Source organism: Pimephales promelas, chromosome 1, assembly GCF_988280905.1.
Source record: "Pimephales promelas chromosome 1, fPimPro1.hap1.1, whole genome shotgun sequence".
Taxonomy (NCBI): domain Eukaryota; kingdom Metazoa; phylum Chordata; class Actinopteri; order Cypriniformes; family Leuciscidae; genus Pimephales; species Pimephales promelas.
This window is the reverse complement of record NC_142769.1, coordinates 22,229,242-22,252,375: the sequence shown is the minus strand read 5'-3', so window position 1 is coordinate 22,252,375 and position 23,134 is coordinate 22,229,242. Positions and strand designations below refer to the sequence as shown.

Here is a 23,134-nt window from a genome sequence, read left to right as displayed (position 1 = left end):
CCCATGCAACAGTTAACTAAAAAGAGGAATAAAAAATCTACTTTTGAAAATTTATCTTAATGCCTTAATTAAAAAAAGAGGAAAAAATCCAACCTTTAAGGACACCAATTTTCTTTGTGAATGAAAAATGTATCATAAATAAATAAATGTTCTTCCCTAAAAATACAGGCGGCATAAATCAGGACACCCCTTATTTTAAATTCCCATACAGGTAGGCACATTTTTATTTTTAAAGGCAAGTTATTTCATGGATGCAGGATACTATGCATCCTGATAAAGCTCCCCTGGCCTTTGGAATTAAAATATCCCCACATCATCACGTACCCCTCACCATACCAAGAGATTGACATGGGGTACTTTCCATAAGATCATCTCTCAATGCAAATCAAACCAGCCATTAGGCTAACTGAAATAAAACCATGCCAATCTCTAGGTATGGTAAAGGGTATGTGATGATGTGGGGCTATTTTAATTAGATTTTATTAATTTAGATTTAATTAGCATTAAGATCAATTTCCAAAAGACAAATGTTTATTCTTCTCTTTAGTCAACTTTAGCATTGGTGTATTCACTTATGCTAATCACTGTATGTGTGTGCTGCTTATCTTGAATGTGTAAATGTGACTCATAAACACTCCTTATTTCACTTTATAAGGGACTTTATAACTGTAAATAAAAGCAATATTGTATGGTAAAACATTTAAAATTATAAGGCAATATATAAATCAAGGTTTCCTTTAGAAATACTGTCAACTTATAAATACATAAAAAACAACAACATCAAAATTCACATGATAAAGATATACATGCTGTCAAGTGATTTTAAGCCATTAACGGACACGTGCTAGAAAGGGCATCATGCTGAGTAAATTATTTACTTTCGTGTACACGTTTTAAAAGAAGGTGACTGTCCACCTAAAGTGCTTCATTTAGTGACTTTAAATAACCTCATGCCCCCATGGACATAATTCATCCCGACAAAAGTGTCCATTATCCTTGCTGCGGAATGTGAAATGCTTCAGTATATCAGCATCAGAGCAGGGTTTCTGTCTGTGCCTTGTTTTTTTGGCATAAGAGCTGAGCTTCAGAATAATCGTGCAGTGAAAGTGTGATCTTTAATGCGTTTAACCTCAAAACTGAGTCCTGCTACCTCTGTTACCGCAAAGCTCCTCTAGGGGGCGCAGCAGGCCATCTTCACGTGCTCGATAAGGCTGAGCGTAGCTGTCCTTCTCTATCAGGATGCGATTGAGAGTGCGTTCGTAATTTATATGCCGTCGCAGCATCAACACGTACTGGTGGCCTTCCTCTAGAAGGGGACAGTCACATTTGTTGGGGGCCCACAGGTACTCACGGTGCTCCAGACGATAACGGTTGCGGTATGTGTGGATGATTTGGACGTCATAGCGGGTCTCCTCACCATGATAGACTTTTTCCAGCACTTTTGCTCGAAGTACTGTCACAGCAGAAAAATGTATTGTCATCATCCAATATATTACGTACATTAAACCAAAATTTCTGTTGTGTTGGGAGACATAACGATTGAACTCACCAAAATCTTTTTGGCAGTACTGTCTCTGGCGCTCACCTTTCCCTCGAACCCGGCGGCATTTCCCACAGCGGCCTGCAAAAGGATCAAATTTCAGTTTCATGACGTTTCATCCTTGCAAACAACAATCAACAATGGAAATTAACTATGAACTTTAAGGAAAAAATATGTGTTTGGCATTGTATGTTAGATTTTACATGGCAATTAGTGTTGTCATTAGTACCGACACTACGGTACCAAGTTGATACTGAAATTTCAAAACTGTTTCTGGAATACCAGGAGTACAGAGTATCACAGATAGATAGGGGCTTTCAAATTCTCCTGTGTGTACAGTCAGTGCTTTTGTGTGTGCTCTGTGAAAATATTCAGAGGTTTCTATTTACAACGTTCTTAGTGAAGCACTGAGAATTATAGCCAATCATAGACATCTTAGCACATGTACGCAATTTCACGCGGTGGCCATCTTTGAAACTTCTCTCGGGCATCTATTTCAGTCATGCAAGTAGCTCCTATCGCTTTGAATGGGGAAACATCAAATTTATACCACTAACACGACTCAAAATAGCCCCACACTCACACAGTAACATAATGAGGGTCCAAAAAACGAAGCATTGAGAACTTTGTAAGTGTACAGACCGTTTAATAAGAAGATACTTTATGAAGACAGTTCACTTCGCGTATACAGACAGGAGCCATCTTAGAAAATAGTCTCGATAAGTTGAACCACGAACGACGTTCATACAGTTCAGAAGTTCGTTGAACTTCATACAGTTCAGATCACTCAGCACGACGTTCGTGGTTTGACTTGTCGAGTCTGTTTTACAAGATGGCCCTTGTCTGTATACGCGAAGTGAACTGTCTTTATAAAGTATCTTCTTATTAAACGGTCTGTACACTTACAAAGTTCTCAATGCTTCGTTTTGTATGTATGGAGCCTCATTATGTTACTGCGTTAGTGTTTGGCTATTTTGTGCCTTGTTAGTGGTATAAACTAGCGATTTCTTTTTACTCTCTTTTAGAAGGTTGGACCACCATATTTGCACGATGACCGATCTCCCATTCATAAGTAATAGGAGTGAACCGTCTTTCTGTATATATGAAGTCTTTGACTAAATGATTGATAGACCGCTTTAGTGATTATAAAAGGGAGAGCTCTTTTCCTCACTTTCTGTATATAACCCATTTACAATTTGAATAATTCGCGAGCTTAGAATTATAAGGTTCTATCTCTGTTTAGGGTATTTCTGAGATATTGAGCATCAAAGTTTTTACATCCCAGCTGGCAAAACTGTAATGTAGTATCATCTTCTGTTATACCTTTATCTATTAATCTTTTTTTTTTACAAAAATAACACCACACAAGCATTAATAAACACCTAATGGATCAGATTATGTCAAAAACTCAATTTCAACCAAAAGTGGAGATAGAACCTTATAATTCTAAGCTCACGAATAGTTATTTTTCATGCGTATACACACTGCAAAGTTTTGGGAAAGACAACCATATTGAATTCAGAATTGCGATGATATGCATAATGATAACTATATATCAGCAGATGGGGAAAAAATCTACGTTCATTATAAAGTGTAATTATTTCTTTGTTCTTCATTTTAATAACATTGCTCAAATCTCGACCATTTTACTGAAGCAATGTTTATTTAATTAATATACAAATATTTGATATATTTATGTATTATTTAATTATTATTATTATTATTATTCATACTTTTTATTTAAAAATAGTTAAATAGTTCCCATAGTATAGTACCAAAATATTGTTGAGTTCTGTGACATTGTACTGGTATCGGTACGGACTACAAAAATGTTGGTATCGTGATAACACTAATGGCAATGATAAAGTTCTGACCTGTCTGATGTATTTCAGGCCGTCGGTTCCTGCGGTTTTCATCTCTTTCCAAACGTGGGACTGGCTGCTGTTGATAGGGGGGCTGAAGGGGCCAGCGAGCAGCGGGACCTGAGATCATGACCTCGTAAATCACAGTTGTATACAAAAGGCTCCTAACATTATACTTCAAGCAAATGGGACATTTCTGCCAAATACTAACCACCACATGTGGTACTTCAAATGGACTCAACATTCAATCTATAACTTTATCTCAAGATCTATTCACAGCACAGATAATACTTCTAAATACTAAAAGCTTGATAGATTCCCAAATACCAGGAATGAAAGGTTTTTACCCCAGAAAAGAGGTTTTGTGGCTGGATGTGTTGTAGTAGTGGTTGTGGTTGTGGTAGTCATAGTGGTTGGAGGTTCGAATGGCAAGTGGTTTGCAGTGTGGTGAGGCTGCCGGAGTTGACTTCTCCCGTGGTACAGGGCGTATCGGTCTGGAGGGAGCCAGTACTCATATTCTATCCCAGAGTTCTTATCAGTTGACAAGACCTACAATCAAATCAGTACCAATGAACACAAATGGGCTGCTAGGCATTAAGAATCATGAACTGAAGCTTACCATGACGTGCAGGTCCTCCTGAGTAGGTCCTGGAACTTCAAAACTCTCCCAGGTATCGGCAGAGCGGCGATACAGCAGTTTGGTTCCTGCAATGTTGTACTCTCCAGGAATATTGATCTTCCAGTGCCCATTGATCACAAACTGAGACCTCCCATTCTGGAGGGCTTTTAAAAAATGTTTCAAAAAGGTGATTTTTTCCGCTAAAAACATTGGTCTACACAGCATTATTGTCATACAGTGCACAAACTCTTTTGTTACTACAAGAAAATTGTGAAAACATACATTAGTCTTCTTTTATTGCACTAATAAATGTGAAGTAAATGCTTTTGTCTGTAGTCATCTACAGTTCAATCTCACACTGTGCACATTTTTTTTTACTTTTGCTTTGAGAAACACATTCTAAACCTCCGGTGGAGAGATCACACGCAAGGCTGTTCTCTAACCTAGATAGTTTCTGCTGTTATCAGTCACTCTGATGTGTGTGGCTCCGGCCGGGATCATAGTGACCTCACTATACCCAAACAGTCCTGCAGGGAAACACATATGAGAGAGTAATGCGCCTCAGCCCATTTGAAGAAAAAAAAAACCCCACAGTTATTTCCAACAGGTGCGTAAAGACTATATATTTCCATGCTGTGTCATGCTGCAGCCGCAACATGGACTTGGTCTAGCTGGAAGGCACTGAACTCCAGAATTACGACCCAGGCTGAACTTTTCCTTTCTCCTTTGACTTTTGACCCTCTTAACAGAGCGTTGTGCTGGCAACCTCGAATCTGTACTACTCTTGGAAATCCACATGCAAGAGAGGGAGAAACAGAGTGGTATTCGGATAGCCTAACAATGACAGTATTATGACTTTGTTTTCCCCGATGTAAACACTCTGTATTTTCGGTCGGCCAGCGTGAAGGACGCTTTTAAAAGAGGTTCTGTTTCATGTGGAGAAGTTCAAAGGCAGAGGTGTCAGTGCTTTAAGTGTGTAGGAGAGAGAGGAATGACAAGATAAAGAAGGGAAAGAGAGGTCAATGTCTGCAAGAATCCACTTAATCTACCTTTCAAAAGTTTGAGGTCAGTACAAATGGTTTTCTATGGATTAAATTGACCAAAATGGACAGTAAAGACATTTACACTGTTACAGAAAAACAGTCTTTTAAAAAGTCGTTTAGACTTTCTATTTATCAAAGAATCTTGAAAGAAATGTATCACAATGTATCACAAATCCACAAAAATATTAAGCAGCAGCACAACTGTTTTTAACATTGATAATAGTTTAAACTCTTCTTGAGCAGCAAATCAAGTAAAAGCCAGATTTTACCTTTTCACACAAAGGTTTAGTCACACCTCTAAGATTAATGTTGTAATAAAACTATTGATTTCTGTTCTACCGAGTCAGTGAGTATATTTGGATTCATGGCTGACCATTGTTCTGCCCGTTGCTTTGATAAACACTTCTGTGATGAAGGCAGGTTGAGTTGTGGCCTCCACACACCATGCAGGCGTCCTCCTGCTGCTGTGATCCAAAGATCAAGTCACATCCTGGCTTCTGCACACACACACACACACGCACACACACACACACACAAACCCTGCGATTAGATGCCAAAATATCAAGCACCGTCACATTCTGTTTCAACAGTACAAGCTGATCCCTCAACACTCCTGATAAAAACTGGAACAGCTCATGGTCTACAGAATCTTGGAGATTTTCCAAGAAATAAATTTAGACACTACTAAAGAGAGAAGCATCCAAGATTAAAGATCCTCAAAATAAATGCGTTCCATCGTTTTAATAGCACCATGTTTGTTTTCATCAGTTCATCTCCCCACAATTTGTTCTAGCATGTGTATTGATTTTATGCGTTTTCAGAGTTTCAACTTGATTTCTTTAATCATAAGTATAATCAGAGTGGTTGGATTAAGTGTAATTAATTTAACACTGTAAATTGCCTCACATGCTGTAATGATAAATGCTGTTCTCTTGCACTTGTGCAGGGAATCCTGAAATACATGTATCAGGATTTGTTTCCACAAAAACATAAAGCAGCGCAACTCTTTTCAACATTGATAATAAGAAATGTTCGATCAGTCACTAATAAGTAGATCATGACTGACCAATAGGAATTTCGCTAGAGAGGCCAAACTACTTCGAGTGAAACTAAAACAAGCAAATGCATATTGGCATGCAATCATTTTCATCAGTTGTGCAGCCTTGCAGTGCGGGTATTTTACGAGCAGCTGGTGAAATTGCATACTAGCTTTTTGCTTCGGAGCCAAGCACTTCGTATTCAGACAACACAGAGTGAATCTGCAAGCCTCTTCTGGATCTCTCCACTTTGGTGCGGGCGTAACAGCACAGCAGCACGAGCGGTCTTCTTTTCTCTCTCTTTTTTTTTTATTTTTAAACTGAACAAAACAAAAAAAAAGCTGTTTTCACAGCTGGTAAGGTGTGCGGTGAGAGCGCTCAACAGCCGTTTTCACGGCTGGTAAGACAAGCGAGAGAGAACAGCGCAAAGACAGGTGCACATTCCTGTCTGTGTTCGCGGTGACCGTTCCCCTGCATGCTTCAGCATTAAGGAAAGCAGTCTCTAAAAGATACAGATAAAGATACTCACACAGATAGTTTGATAGTCTTTTAAGTAGTCTTTTTCAAGATGACGTGTGTTTCTGGATGTGGTCATTACCTGGGGTCACAGGATGGTCACGATCGCTGCCTCGTGTGTCTGGGCCTCGAAAACACTGAGGCACTGCTCGTGGATGCGTCATGTACCCACCATAGGAAAATGACCATCTCGGAGCTGCGGTTGAGACTTTAGTTCCTGCAAAGGAGCGGAGTCCCTGTGCCTCTGCCTCAATCCAATCCTCCTCAGAGGGTTACTTTGGGCAGTGACACGGGAGACCTGAAGATTACGGTGAGCTCACTTTCATTCGGGTAGCCAACCTCCTCGGAACCCTCACCCCTCTCACGCTCTGCAGCCAGCTGAGCCACCAAAGGAACGTGCTGGACCATCCTCGAGGTGTGTACCAGTCGTTTCGTTTGGTGCTCTGATCAGACGATCAGATGTTGATCGCTGTATCGGAGGGTGGGTCAGACTTCTCCGCAGATGACGGCTTGGAGCCCGAGTCGGATCCAGAGATGATGACCATGCTTTCCTGGGCCATCAACAGGATCAGGTGGAATCCTCCACCGTGTCCCGAGCCCTCGAGGCTGGACGATTGGTATTCTGCGTATGTACGTGGACAGAACTCGAAGCATCAGGACCTCAGACCAGAAGGGAAAGGCTGCCTCCAAGCAGAGGATGGCCCACTGAATAGTGGATGCCATAACCTTGGCTTACCAAGCACAAGGCGTGCCCTTACCAGGTTGCATGCACATTCCACGAGAGCACTGGCACGTGGGCATGCTCCTGGGCACTGGCACGTGGCTCCTCGCTAACAGATATCTGTAGAGCTGCAGGCTTGGTGACAGCTAACACGTTTGCTAAAAATTAAAGCCTACATGTAGAGCCAGTCTCTTCCCGTGTTCTCACCCTAAACGTGTAGAAGCAGTGAGAGGTCCGGCTCTGTCGGCTTGCTGCACCTTACTGTGCACCCTTGTTGCCCCAGAGTGAAAAACCTGTAGAGTCCTCCAAAACCCCTCGGCCCCAACATGGCGGAGCGTCCGGCGCCAGGCCTTTATCTGCTGAACTCTTGAGAACCGGGTCTGGGCTGGGTTCCATATGTGTGACCCTAGGGCAGGGTTTCTCAAACTCGGTCCTGGAGGGCCACTGTCCTGCAGAGTTTAGCTCTAACCCTGATCAAACACACTTACCTGTGACTTTCTAGTGATCCCGAAGACCTTGATTAGCTTGCTCCGGTGTGTTTGATCAGGGTTGGAGCTAAACTCTGCAGGACAGTGGCCCTCCAGGACCGAGTTTGAGAAACCCTGCCCTAGGGGAATCCCATATGTGTATATTCTCCACGGCTGCTCTTAACGGGAGCCCATGTCTTTCCCTTGGGCTAAGTCACCCACTATCTCAAATGTAGTACAGCCTTCAGGCTAGTGCTTTAACCTCCACTACAGGAGATAACCTTAAGTAAAGCTGCACCGTCCTGTGTGTGAGTGTGAGTGTGTGTGTGTGTTTGTGTGTAGGTCCACAGGTCCAAACAGAGGCAGGTGAAAACAGATGGGCAGCAGAATGACAGAGAGCTCTCTCTGAGCCACCACACACAAACAAGAGTAGGATCATGAGGCCCAGGCAGGGATCACGAGCATTCAGGCAGACGTTTGGTTTAAGCTCCTGAGAGCAGGGGTGGAGGAGGAGACGTCAGAGGTAGAAGGACTACACTGTCCTCAGCAACTCCTGCAGGATTTGATTAAGCCCCTCTTTCTTTTTAGACCAGTCATGCACTCCCTTCCACGCAGGTGCAACTCTCCTAATGCGTGACCTCCTGTTCTGTCTCTCCTTATCTTTATCTTTGCCTTTCTCTACCCATCCTCTCTTAATCTCAGCAGTTTGTGCAATAATGATTCTCAATGGCACATTCCCATGATTGAGGGGGCCTCACAGAGGGGAAACCACACACACAAAAGGTGTGCTTCACACATATGGATTCAATCTGCCACATGCTGCTAATGATTGGGCCCCACTATGCATGTGCTTCTCTTTTAGGACTACTCAGTCTGTGTGTGGACACACACACACACACACACACACACTTATATATGACAATCTTGTACCATATTGATTTACATAAATATGTTTCTTCAGTTCTTTGTTACCAACAGCAAGAAGTGCATTAAATATTACTAGAGTTCTTTAAAGGTGCTATATGTAACTTTCCTTCAAAAATTAATTCGTTTTTATTGCCTGTGTGTGAAGGGGTTGTAATCACACATTACAATGATCCACTTATCGGGTTCTGCTATTACCTCTGAAGGCCAGTATTCCTATTTCTATGTGAAGTCTCCGGGTCAGATTTTCTACGAAATGCATCGGATATGACGTGCATGTGTGCTCCCGCGCCTCTCTCCTTTTAAATACGGTCTATGCGACGGCACTGCAGCTAATGACATGAGTCCGGTAAAACCTCAAGCAAAACACACAACACAAATTCCACATAAATATAAAAAACAAAACAAAAATTTATCTGCTGAAGCTCGTCAGGCCAAACGTGAATCGGATCGACTTAGGACGGAAACATGGATCAACATCGGCAGAGCGTTTGAATTATTGAGAGACCTCCGCTAATTTTATTGTGATAAATTACAAGTTTTCAGGTATGCTGAAATAATGATAAACTGTAATAAAAAATAGCAAGGTAAACTACAACATATATGTGACATGAAATGAATACAAAAGACTGTTCCAGAATAACAAAAAGTAGGTGCTTTAGGATGTAACTTTTATTTCATGTACTAGATCTACTGTCTAACGTCACTCATCCCACTACCATCATATTGTTTATAATAGACATTTCCAGACATGTTCAGTACAGTAATGATACTTCCTACGATCTTACTGTTACACTGACACGTTCAGTCAAGTTCACTAACCGTTTTCGTTATCATACTATACATTCACCTATGTTGACATTGCTGATTGTGAAAGATACATGAATAGTTAGTGAAATGCTTTATGCTAGATAGCACCACAAATGTAACGTTTTCATGGTACGAGCATGGAGCATTAGTTCAACGTCAAACTTATAAAAGTAGCCTATTATTGTAACGTTGCAGTTTGAGTTTACATGAGTTTCCAACATGTTTTATAATGCTTTCTCCGGTGTGTTGAAAGTCTCAGTGTGAACGGTACCATGAGTGCTCGCTCTTGTGTTCGAGCACGTGCAAGAGCGCGAGCACTCTTGTAAAAATTGGCTGCAATCTGAAATATCACCGATAGAGGCCGCTAAAAAATACATATAGCACCTTTAATGAAAAGCCATTAAGTAATTAAATTATAAAAAAATGTCAAATTAAAATAGATCATTTAAAAATAAAAGGACTGTTAAATATATCTATTAGTCAATTAAATTATTTTATTGTTTTTTTTATTGTCTATTAATTGTCTGTAAAAATAAATTATATATTTACTTTTTTAACTTTGAGTTATTTAATAATTCATTGGTAAATTGTTACTTTTTTATAAGAGGCACTCCTAGTTCAAAACGAAAGTCATTTTTAAATGTCATCTGAATAGGCAGAAATAGCTCTTCAAAGCAAAACCTGCACATTTTCGGTGAGGGTGTACACTTTGTGATTATTAGCTATGAAACTTAAAAACAGCTACTCACTAGACACTTTCCATTCACACAGACTGTCCCCTGATCTGATTGGCATGGCGTGCCATCGAGCACCCGTCCAAAGTTGTAATAGAAGTTGTGTCCAATAGCCAGGCAGCTGAGCTCACATGGGTTGGAGCCTGAAAACAAGGTTTAAATCAGGTTTCAGTCAGTATAAGCACGTAGCAGAAGGAGAAATCCACACAGTAACACAACACATGCTTCAAAGAGGAGAGTCATGCTTCACTGACCTCCATGAAAGGTAGTCCAATGGTAACTGTTGCCAGCGACCAGGGGTCTGTCATTGAAAGCTTTACACTGTAGTTCTCTGAAGTCCATAGAGCCAACAGGACACTCCTGATGTTACAGAGAGAAAACGCACACATCTAAAGCTCCTAAAGCCCTGATTCATTAACACTTTCAAAATCATTAGATTCCTCTTTGGAGGACTCAGGATAAACACAACACATGCATCTGAGTGCTGACACAATGACCCCATTTAAACTTTGTATTAACATCTGTCCTTGGTAATGGAATAACAAGTGCGTAAATGGGGTACACACATCATTTATGATCTTCTCAATTAAACCACATTCAGAGGTAGTCAGGATCATATCACCATATTGTATTTGTAAATGTCAACACAATTCAAGGTATCGCAGATAACAGTGAAGGGCCGCTTACTCATCTTTTAATAAGCTTTAATAAGACATTAAAGCATAAGTCAACACTATTGCTGAGTATTATATCTAAAAAACTGCAAAGACAGTCTCAAAAAGGCTATTTAAAATCTCTAGCGTTTCTGACGTCACAAACTACCATGTACCCAATCACGTCAACTTGTGATCCTCAATGAGTGGATCTCTGAGGTGGTATGAGTGAGTGGAGTCGGGGCTAATAAATTAATTGAACTGTGTATACTAAATGAAGAGTTGCCTTCAAGCTATTTTAAGGCATGACAATTTTTCAAGGAAAAAACTTTTAAATATGAGTTTTAAGGAATAAAATGATTGACTACAGGGGGACTTTATATGAAAACCATTCTTTGCCATTTGCCATTATGTCTTTGCCATGATCTATACATTTACATGCACAATAGTTCATGGAACTTCGGTTTGCCTGACATCAATATAGTGGTAGATCAAGTAAAGCATGCACATCCAAAGTCAATATAGCATCTTGACTTACCGTAAATTACATTTTAAAAAAAAGCAATTTGCATGTACAAATACTGTTTGGTTTTTGTGGCTTTTTTGGTGTTATGTTATAATGTTAAAAGTGCCCCAATTATGCTATTTTAAAAGTTACTAATTTTTAACATACATTGCACGTCACTTCTCAAAGAGTCTGAAAATTTTCAAAGAGTCTGAAAATGGTTTGATTGAAGATTTAGTCCCTCTAAACCCCTCCTTTCCATGAGCTTTCTCTGCTTGGTCAGTCTGTTGTGATTGGTCTACCGCTTATAGAGTGTGTCAGAAACTAAACAGCCATAACCATATCTGAATTTCACCTCCGGGTGCTTCCTCAGCACTTGTGTACGCCTTCGGATGAGACATTAAACCGAGGCCCTGACTCTCTGTGGTCACAAAAAATCCCAGCAAATTTGCCCAGTGGCCTCTGTCCATCATGGCCTCCTAATAATCCCCATATACACCAATTGGCTTCATCACTGTCTCCTCTCCACCAATAAGCTGGTGTGTTCTGGTGCATGGCTGCTATTGCATCATCCAGGTGGATGCTGCACATTGGTGGTGGTTGAGGAGATTCCCCCGTAAAGCGCTTTGAGTGAGAAAAGCGGTGAATAAATGTAATGAATTAATTATTAATTATTATTAATTACTATGAAAAGGAACAATAGCGTCTATTTTCCATATCAATTCCATTGCAATTAAGTCTTCCTCATTTTGAAGTGCACACACAGCACTAAATATACAGTAGCATCTCCTCGACATGTTGACAACACGGACCAAACTCTTCCAGGCTACAAACGCAGTGTTTGAGGGTTGATCAAAGTAAACGTTTGCAGGCAGCCAATGAAGAACAAATTTGTTACATTGTTATGTAGGTTAGTAACAGGAAGTATTAACTGCAATTGCTCGAAATTAATTGTTTCAGGCAGTTCAGAATCGATTGTTTCTTTTAGGAAACAATAACTTTGTTCGATCTTTAAAACTTTTACAGACCTTTTACATTCACAAACAGCTATATTACACACTGCATGAAAGGTAATATTCGAAAAAGCAAAACAGGGGAACTTTAACGTGAATCAAGTTCAACACACCTTTTTTGTAAGTGATACATAATAATGAAGTGAAGTTATGAAATTGAAGACCATCTGATATGTTTGAGGTCCAAGCAATAAATACAGAGTAGAATTACTTAACTAATTGCACTGAGGATAAGGTGTGACTGAATATTTAGACTTTCTGTTCTAACTGTAAAGAATTTACTGCACCTTTGTGTTACAAATCTTGTATTGCCTGGTGTCCCCTGGGCACGGCCCTCCCACCAGATTTCTAGAGAGAGAGAAAACAACAAAGATGTCAGATGCAACAAATTAGTGTATTTAACGTTATAAACAAATCACATGTGCATGATCAAGCAGAACACCAAAAGGCCATTCACACAGAATGTGTTATTGCATTTTTCACTGTCTGATTTTTTTTTTTTTTTTCTAAAATTGAACATTTAGGGCTACAACAGCTTGTCGCTGGAGTACCCTTAAAGGGAACGTATGTATAATCATTATCTGACAGCAGAGAAGATGGTGTGGTGGACTCACCTAGTGATGCAGGTGCGTGTACGGACAGAGGCCCCTCCACCACAGGAGAGCGAACACACAGACCAACCGCCCCACGAGGCCCACTCATTCATGAAATGCATTTGGCTACGCATCTGTGGCCCCTCACGTCCCATCTCTACTCGTCGGGATGACTGCAAATATGCAAACAAGAAAGTGCATGAAAGGTTGCAGAACAATAACTAAGAGAGAGCAGTGGTGGTCCTTGTTTTTTTTTCGGAGCCATTTCATTAAAATTTTAAACATTAAACACATAATTTAATTATGTAAATTAAATCATGTATTTAATGTTGCATTCAAAATAGATCATAGCATACATTTTTTGGTTAAAACACTTGGTCAAACAAATAATATTTCATATGAATCAGACTTAATCGTTTTTGATCGTAAAACTTTGAGCATCCAAATAAAAAGCAAAGATGTATTTTTCAGGAGGATTTTCATTTGGATTATCCACTCACAAAACCTCATCACTAATGGTCATTTGGGCTTTTATTTGGTATTATAGAGGATATAATGTACTTATTGTGTCACAAAAATTGTGCTTTAAAAGGTCAAATCAGTTATTGTGCCATGTCTACTGCGAGGCTGTCTACAGAAAATATGTGAATCATTCGTCCTTTGTGTAAATTAGCGCAAGTATGTGCTTCAGATGTAGCGAGAAAAAGCTACGATTGTGCACACATCAAGTCTTCTTCAAATTAAATAGCCTATGTGCAAATAAGGGCACTTATACAGTATGTCTGATCATGAATGCGACGACACGATGGATTACTCTGATACACAAAACTTGACCGAAAATTCAAAGAAGAATGGACAAAAAAGTAAAAAAGTGTTCAACGGATGTGTGCCATGCCCATTTGTTAAGAGACTGTAGTGCTCGTTTATTTGATTTGTTCATGATAGTTGTTAGTGGTCTTACTGGTTGTTTTCTCTTCTCTTCCCAACCTCTACAATTCCACAGCTTTACACGTCCATTTCTTGAGTCTTGTGGTGTGAACGAACAGTGATAAAACGGGGTTTCGTGACACTTTAAGCACTAAACTGAAGCTATCCTGTGCTTACAGCCAAAATTATTGCTCACAAGTCCTCAGGACACATGATATAAGAGGCCACCAAAACATTTCCTGTTCATCGGCTATGCTAGACCGCACTTGACATTTGTGGAAGTGTTTGAGTGTTCCCCAGGTGCGCGACTGAGGACGCCACATTAGCTCTATTGCAAACAGCTTCCATTACACAAGCGGTATTCCTATCAGACCACCACTAATAGTCTTCAAGGATAACATTACTCTGTCATTCTTAGATCCGCTGCTGGCTTTGATCCGAGACAAACAGGCAGTAACAGCCCGTGAAGAACGAGGAGGTTGCTTAAGGCCTAACCGTCGCCTGAAGGTGTGTGTGTATATTCTTGTAAATGTAATGTCGGTGTGTAGAGCATGCCTTTCTGCTTCTATCATGTTAAACCACTTCATGCACAGCAGCTGTTTGTCTTCCTAAAATAATATCCATCCATGATATCACGTAAATCTAATTTGAGCAACACCAAGAGTCACATGAGGTGTGTAAACACATTGCAACAAAATGAATTGATTTCGCAGTACAAACAGAGCATTGAACTTGCATTCCAAAGTTTGATCCCTAAAGAGATGTTTTACTGGCACACATATGACTGCTTTTTGGTGCCGAGCTTTGTACCGGTTCCAAAGGAATAACTCTTAGAAGTGTTTTTAAAAAGAGAGAAGTTTGGTTGGACTCATCTAATAAGGGTATCATGGCAGGAGATCATTGAATATGGTCAAAATATTCTGACCACCTGATTTAGTCTAAATAAAAAAATAAATGTGGTGAATAAAAGTCTGATAATGAGTCAGGATGTCTATCTGGGAGGGTTAAAATAATAGATTACTGAACACACACAGACACAATAGCGCTTTATGACCGACGTCAATCATTTTCAATACAAGAATGACCTGGAACTGCCCTCATGACCACAGAAAAGACTCAAATTAGTGTTGATGACAGTCTTCCATGGGGCCCGTGGGCAAGGCGGATTAATAAAATCGACCTTTCACCTTCAGAACACCAGCTTCCCCCCAAAGGCAAGATTTTGAAAAACACAAGTTGACTTTGAAGTATTTTTCTTGGAAAGAGATTTTGTTTGGAAATTAAATTCGTAATTCTGAAATGAACATGTTGGCCTTCTGTTTCGATAGGTCCTGTTTGTGTTTTTAATACAGATAGTGAAAGTCATTCCAGTGACTGGACTGGTTGCATGCAAACATTTTGTATAGTTACCAGTGAAACTTAAAGGAGTAGTTCACTTTTGAAAAAACTTTTGCTGATAATTTACTCACCCCCTGTCATCCAAGATGTCCATGTCTTTCTTTCTTCAGTCAAAAAGAAATTAAGGTTTTTGATGAAAACATTGCAGGATTTTCTCCATATAATGGACTTCAATGGGAACCAAACGGTTCAAGGTCCAAAAGACAGTTTCGGCGCAGTTCATAGGGCTTTAAACGACACCAGACGATGAATAAGGGTCTTTTTCGACTGAAGAAAGAAAGACGTGGACATCTTGGATGACATGGGGGTGAGTAAATTATCAGCAAAAGTTTTTTTTTTTTTTTTAAAGTGAACTACTCCTTTAAAGGGTTAGTTCAACCAAAAGTTAAAATTCTGTCATGAGTTACTCACCCTCATGCTGTTCTAACCCCATAAGACTTTCACTTTCATATTTTTAATGAAACCTGTCCCTCCACTGAAAGTCCATTCCACCAAAACTTTGATACTTAACATGGAAAGTAATGACTATGAATCGAGCGGTTTATTCCAAGTATTCTGAAGAGGCACATTCATATTATAAACAGAATTAACTTAGGCTTTTATTCATATATATAGCTTCCTTGATGTCTTTTAGAAATTTCTGAAACATCAAAGTTTGGCATGGCATGTACCATAGTATAGTGTAGAGGGAGAAATCTCTCAGATTTCATTACAAATATCATTTTCTCAAAGCCTTTATGTATAATGCATTATAAAGGTATTCATAATGTTATAATGCTTTATCTCCTTTCATAAATAATTGTAACCAAAGTTAAAATGGATTATAATCTTCACAAATCTGAAATTGGCTGTTTCTTGTGTTATGCATTATACGTTCTATGTTATAATGTATAATAACTGTGGTTACAATTATTCATGAGACCTTACAACGCATTATATGGTGCATTACTAGGCATAAATGATGTATTAAAATGCTTAAGTAAAGTGTTACCAAAATATCTTCATATCTGTTTCAAAGACTAATGAAAGTCCTACAGATTTGTAATGACATGAGGGTGAGTGTGTAAATGATGACAGAATTTAGCATTTTTGGGTGAACTATAGTTCTTTAAAGATTAAAAAGAGAGCATGAGGCAAACGGCATGTTTTCGGATCTTCACATTTCTGCATTGTGTGTAAACAGCAATTTGGAAGCAATACAGGGTGGCATCCCAGTCTCTGAATCCCCCTATTGTCTGCCCGATTGCTCTGATTAAGCTCTGCTCTTGGCAATCAACGGGAAAGAAAACACTCTCTAGTTAAAGTGAGCAAAACCTTGGCAGAGAGCCTTGCCAATCTGACCATACTCAACTGACTGTTCAAAACAGTCCTTAAAAACAATATATAAGAGGCTAACAAGCAAACAGTCTATAAACTGAAGGAAAATGCGACAGGGACTATCTTACAGGTATAGATGACAGGCAACCTGGAGACAGCAGCAGTGTAATGAGGGTGAGGGCCTGGCACAGAGACAGTTTCCTGGAGACAGAGAAAATAAATCATGTAAATCAATCACCAAATCCACACACAAACCAAGCCATTTGACTTTAAAATTACAGCGACTTCAGGGCTTACTGTATAAGTGTTGCTATACATCAAAGACAATTGATTCATGACAACAAAGAGTGACAGTGCTATACATTAACAAATCACTGAGAAAACATGTTTATGTGCATTTTTAGAGGATGAGTCTAACTCCCACCAATGAGGTCATAATACTGAGAGACCACACAACGATTGACTCATCAAAAGAGCAACTTCTCAGAAACTCTTTACAGCTTTGCTAAAGCCCAACTGTCTTTGCATTGTTGCAATGACTATGACTTTGAAATGTGATGTGAAATGTGAACTGATGTAAACATCCCACAATATTCATTTCTCCAGCACAGATTTGTGTACAAACAATTTTCCTCTAACGTGTGCTTATGGACCTAAAGGTTTATTTTAATGTCAACTTAGAGTGGACACTGGTAAAATATAAACAATACACTCACATAAAGAACTGTTTCAAAAAAATAGTATGATGAAATTAGGGCTGCAACTAACGATTATTTTGATAATCGATTAATCGGACGATTATTTTTCGATTAATCGATTAATCGGATAAAAAATTATATTCCATTTTTTTGTTTATTATAACAAAATAAAACCCTAAAAACCACACTCTTTTGTGTGTTAAACAATATACTTAATACAGACAACTTCATTATAAAGAAAAACAACAAATAAAAAATATATATTACCATAACCTATGACAAAAATGCTATTGTAAACTAGATTAGTGGATAACTCAGCAAAACTTAGCCTAGAAATATCACAAGTGCACAATAATTTTATAAAATCTGAACATTTAGTGAAAAAAGCATTCCTTAGTGGGGAACAAATAAGAGACAATAAGTGTAGCACTAACTCTGGTAAAACGTTACACATTGCTCTTTGTATTGTTGTTACACATTCATGAAAAACATCGTAAAAATCAGATGCACAACTGTTTTAAATGTAAAGCACAGCTGTTTAGTGAGGAAGCAAAATATAATAGATAGGACAGAACAAGAAAGGCTATTAATAAGCTTTCATTGCGCAAAATTATTATGACATGATCATGAAAGAGCTGCACAAAGTGCTTATGCGCATCGCGAGCGCTGAATGCTGCGCTTGAAGCAACACGGAGTCACAGGGCGGCGCGCAGCTCTTCAGTGTCCGCCGCATTAAAGTTAAAAGCACCAAGACTGTGTATTATACAGTATCTATGCAATAGTTTATTAAGACTTTTCTTTTAACAGTTTTAAATTTCAGTAAGGCTACTGTGCACGTGAAGAACAATTATACTGCGCCGACTCTACTATAGTGTTGTGATCTAACAGACACTCAGTAGAAAGTGATTAAGTTACAGCAATAAAAGTCTAGCAAGATAGAAAAACCATCATAGACCTTTATCTACGGATCAATTATAATAATAACATTGAATCATCTTGGAAAGAGATCATCATGTGTTAACTGTTGTAACGCGACGCGCTGTTTGAACACCGAATAGAGAATGACTGACAGCCGCAGTGGAGGGAAAAGCTTAGGTTAACTTGAATTTAATGACTTAAATATACATTTCTATCTCACATTATACTATAGTATGGCTTCATATAGTATAAAGTATACACGATTAACGTAGGTCACCTATTTTGGTTTCAAAACGGCGAATTTACCTTAAGGTGAATGATTTTCGTGTATGCTGCATATTGATAGCGGTTTCCTGATGCCCGCAAATTAGTTCAAACTCACGGAATCAAGAGCGTGCATGCGAGACAGAAGATAATGTGCTCCAAACCGTCCGTGTTACGCGCGCGAGACAGGGAAGAGCGGCGAGGAAGAGAGACTGCTTGTGTGCCTCATGAAGCGCATGTAAGAAGCGCATGTTCCATGTAAACAATCCCCGTGACGTAATCAGACCAACTAATCGATAATGACATTCGTTGACAACGATTTTCATAATCGATTATAATCGATTTTATCGATTAGTTGTTGCAGCCCTAGATGAAATCCATCTTACAAGCCCATTCCCAATCATAGACACTTAATAAACAAGATAAAAATGATATACAGACTGTAAGTAATGCTTCATAATTATCTAACAACCTGCACTTAACAGTCCAGCAATTTAGAGCTTAGTTTATTGTCAAGGGTCAAGGAGTCTATAGCTAAAAGACAATAATGATGTTCATTTAGATGGTTTTGATTGCTGTTGTAGCCTAAAGGTAAGAACATAAACCTGAGCCTCCAATGAGCATGTGATAAAAAAACAACTATGTGATTTCATATTAAAAAGGGTTGAAATGCTAAATGTGTGAATACTGTACACATTTAAACCATATGAAGCCACATGAAAGAAACCTTAAATGGGTCTCTGCAACCATAGGTTTCTGGCAGACAAACCACAAAAGTGCTAAATCTGTACATAACTGGAGTCTTAAATCTGTTTATGGGTCATGCCGAAGCACCTCAAGTTTATGTGAACAGTAAACTGTTCTCCTCTTAAAGATTAGATTAAACAGCTGTTTCCTGGATGCAGGAATAGACCATTTTACACAAGAATTATTTTTCTGAACAACCAAGAATTCTACTAACAAGACGAATAACCTAAAACTGCATCAGCCACCAGCAATGCAAAGCTTATAATGATATTATTCTGATCTGGTGTTAGATTTGAAAATTGCCAGAAGTGCTGAAAAGCTATATATTATTGTTGAAAATATTAAAAACGTTCAATAGTATGGTGATTTTGTGGAAAAAAAACAAGAGCAAAGTTAATTTAATATCTGTGGCTAAAATAAAATTTGGCTGTAATCACAACAAATAAATAAATGGGGATGTCTGAGATGATCAAGGTCAATGTGTTTCCATAAGTACACTCTAAAAAATGCTGGGTTGTTTTAACCCAACTTTGGGTCAAATATGGACTAACCCAGCCGTTGGGTTAAATTTTTACATTACATTTTTAACCCAACATTTCGGGTTTGTCCATATTTGACCCAAAATTGGGTTAAAACAACCCAGCATTTTTTAGAGTGTAGAGGTGATCCACATACCTGTTGTTTGACTTCAGCATTTTAGGTCTTCGTCACAGGTGTCACGCCTTAAAACCGCTGGAGATCTAAAATTGGGCTCATCTGATGAAGTAAAGACCACGAGGTGTGTGATCCCAATCGTTTTTCTCATCAAAAAGGTCGGGAAACCTAATTGCATCCATGCTTCACAAGCGTTTCCTCTGCTTTTCCTGAAGTTTTCTCAAACGCTGAACTCAAAGAGGATGAGCTGTTTACAGAAACCTACATAATCCTCAACACAGAAACGAATCATTGAAAACCAATAGAGGCTGCTTCAAAGCGTCTCAGCTTTTGCATTAAGGTTCTTCTCGCGTCTCCATGATTGCAAGGTGCTGTTTCACAAAGAAAACCTCTGAATCGCTTTCAGTTTCATATCAGTGTCCAGAGTCCGACCTCACAAGCAGAAAAGCGCAAGACTTCAAATCGTCTTCAGGTGAACTTTACCTGAGCCTCTCAATCACACACATCCGTTTTCGTTGAGCTAAAATAACGGCGCTTTGGTCAGAACCCTTGATTCCCTTCCTTCACTCATCATCTGAGAAGAGATAATATTGCGTTTGATCTTTGCACAAACATTATGAGTCATAATAAATAACTCGATGTTTTTTTAGGATACAATACAAAACATTATAATGTAATAATTAATAATCGTTAAGTCACAGTCAATTTCTGTCGCATTACAGGCTATCATTAAACGCAGTGACAACCTTTAAATAAATGAATTGCATGAATGTGGCGGATAAAGAAAAGTTGAAACTCAGTAATTCCAGAAATTGCTGTGTCTTGTTATTATTAAACAGATGAAAACATCATGATGAAAAAATATTTGTTTACAATAGGCTACACATCTTCTGTGAGTGTGTAACACATAGACATGCACTAAGCATAACAATGTAGCTGTGAGTTACCCGTCCAGCAGCCCGCGCGCGTCTGCGAGGATCCAGCGTTTGTCAGAGTTATTGATGTGAATGAGCTTTGCGTGCCGCCGCGTCCACCTGAAGCTCAGCCCAGTGTGTGCCTACATTCCGATGAAAAACTAGTAAACACGCCCCTCTTAAACGGAATGTTGCCCGATTCAACGTGTAAGTGCTCAAGTAGCTGTAGTTCGTTCATGTAGCTACTTAATTGTTCTTGTTTTGTGACCCTACAGAAAGTTCAAGTTGAAGCATGCGCTATAGCCTACCTGAGTGTAAATTAGAAAATGACTTCCAGAGGTATTAATCTTTTAAAATGGATTTCATATAGCCTAGGTCCAGCTCAATCTGCTGAGGCTTGTTTTGAGAAATCCAGATAGTCTGGCACGGTTGGATACACGTCAATTTAGGCTTTTAAAACAAAATAGGCTGCTACATTGATTTACAGTGATGGAAACAACTCAGGCAACATTACAGGCAGATGTGATTTCTGTTTGTCAGAGTTTGATTCTTTATAGCGTCGTTAGCCTATTAATTACTATGAAAGATTGTTCGAAACATTCCTCTTGTAAATATATCATATATTTGGTTTGTGCTGCATGGGTTGTAATAGGCCTATGATTCAAATGATTGGAAATGACCAAAATTTGACAAAAGTAAAAATACTCTGTTTGGGTTCACTCGCTTCTATTCTGGAGTTTTTAAGATGCTCAGTGGTTACAGACATCATATCATTCTTGAGTATAAGGGGAGAGCAGGGTACAACCTAACGCTTTTTGACTTTTCAGTTTGTAAAGACCTTTGGTTCAGAGTATTTATTGTTTACCCACATTCATTTCATACATATCAAGTACAATTATGTGGTTTTGTTTCAAGTTTTTACAGTGTAGGCTTTTTTTCTTGATTTGAAATCTTTTCTCGAAGTGAAATGTGACAACATGCCCCATACATTGTAGCATGTGAGGGGCACATTGTAACATGACCATGACAGATTACCATAAATCCGATCTAATAAAAAAAAAAATACAAGACGAAAAAAATATTTTCTCAAAAAAAAAAAAAAAAAGCTTTTACAGCTTTACAGCATAGTTAAAACATAATAATTAATAATTTCTGAACATTGACTCTCTTTATTAACCTTTTTCTGATGTTTTCTCAAAATTGATAAAAGTTCTAAATGGGGCATATTGTAACGCAGTTACACATAAACTATTAAATAACAGATATAAGATTAAAATAATATCAGATTTGTCTAATTTTAATTAAACACAAAAGCAGAGATGAAAAACTAACTTAAGAAATTTGCTGTGGTTAAATAAATATTCAGTGATGTCTTCCAAAGATTTCTGAATTTTGGTGCAATATTTTTTATATAGTGTTGATATGGCAACTAGTAAATACACTAAGTTTTGTCATGCTAGCATGTGTGAAGTCTTTAAAACAAGTGTTACAACTAACCCCACGTTAGGTTGTTCCCCGCTCACTCATTGATTTGTTATTTTATAGTCACCAAAGATGTGTAGAAATATATCACAATAACAGGTCACAGCTCAACACATAACTGTAGTTATATTGAGCTCAGATTCCAACCATGACCATGGAAACAGTCCCTAAAATAACTCCTATCAACTGCAATGGATTATCACATACAAACCACAGACCAGGCATTATTATATCTCTTGTCTCTGGGCACTTTTATTTAAAAAAAAAAAAAGAAGAAGAAGAAGAAAAGAAAGCAATGCCAACTCTACTATAAGCACCAGAGCACGATGATTGTTAAAGTGCCCCAGAGCCTCAAATGGCAAGTTTCAGCTTGCAGAGAAATTTCTTTAGCATGTACCACATCTTTATGCTTCTCAATGAACATAGTCAACCTCTGATTCACAACCACTTAATCTCTATGCAGGTAAGGAGATTCCCAGTCAGCTATTTAAATGGATAAACCGTGCATTGTATTCAGTCACAGATTTAAACAGTCACTGATATGATGGATGTTTGTGTGGCTACTTAACGACAATTGTTTCTTGAAAGCTGAATGCGATATTTAGTAAATGTATAGATAAGCTGCTAACAGTCAGTTGTGTCTTTAATGTAACAGATGCTACAGTGAACAAACCAGCTGGGGTCTCTGGGGCCCCAGCACAGGTTAGGGTTTGGGTTTGGGGGCGGGGGCTGTTTGCCACCTTTCACCCCACTATAGCGATGGCACTGGAAAAAACAC

The 23,134-nt window shown here is 38.7% G+C and overlaps 1 protein-coding gene across 2 annotated transcripts; it reads right to left on the bottom strand.

The window, feature by feature from the left end:
- Positions 1-721: 721 nt before the first annotated feature.
- adamtsl5 (ADAMTS like 5) lies at positions 722-21,012 on the bottom strand. 2 transcript variants are annotated; one of them, XM_039654483.2, is made up of 14 exons: positions 20,908-21,012; positions 19,982-20,534; positions 16,808-16,880; positions 13,059-13,210; positions 12,732-12,792; positions 10,528-10,633; positions 10,289-10,416; positions 5,438-5,561; positions 4,465-4,548; positions 4,022-4,185; positions 3,750-3,951; positions 3,415-3,522; positions 1,550-1,621; positions 722-1,453 (listed from the first exon to the last, which is right to left on the bottom strand). In XM_039654483.2, exons 2-14 carry the CDS (start codon positions 19,999-20,001, stop codon positions 1,131-1,133), a joined length of 1,617 nt encoding a protein of 538 aa, XP_039510417.2. In that variant the 5' UTR covers positions 20,002-20,534; positions 20,908-21,012; the 3' UTR covers positions 722-1,130. The 2 variants fall into 2 exon arrangements, with proteins under 2 accessions (XP_039510417.2, XP_088985268.1); XM_089129142.1 differs by lacking the exons at positions 19,982-20,534; positions 20,908-21,012 and adding an exon at positions 18,602-18,710.
- Between the last annotated feature and the right edge of the window lie 2,122 nt (positions 21,013-23,134).

Bases quoted from the DNA above. Each gene is read 5' to 3' on its own strand.
- adamtsl5 (XM_089129142.1), bottom strand. From the start codon at position 18,633: ATGCAGCATACACGAAAATCATTCACCTTAAG. The intron at 16,881-18,601 runs GTAAATTCGCCG...CTCTGTCTCCAG, and splicing joins CGAAAATCATTCACCTTAAG to GAAACTGTCTCTGTGCCAGG. The intron at 4,549-5,437 runs GTCAGCCATGAA...GTTTCCCTGCAG, and splicing joins AAGCAACGGGCAGAACAATG to GACTGTTTGGGTATAGTGAG.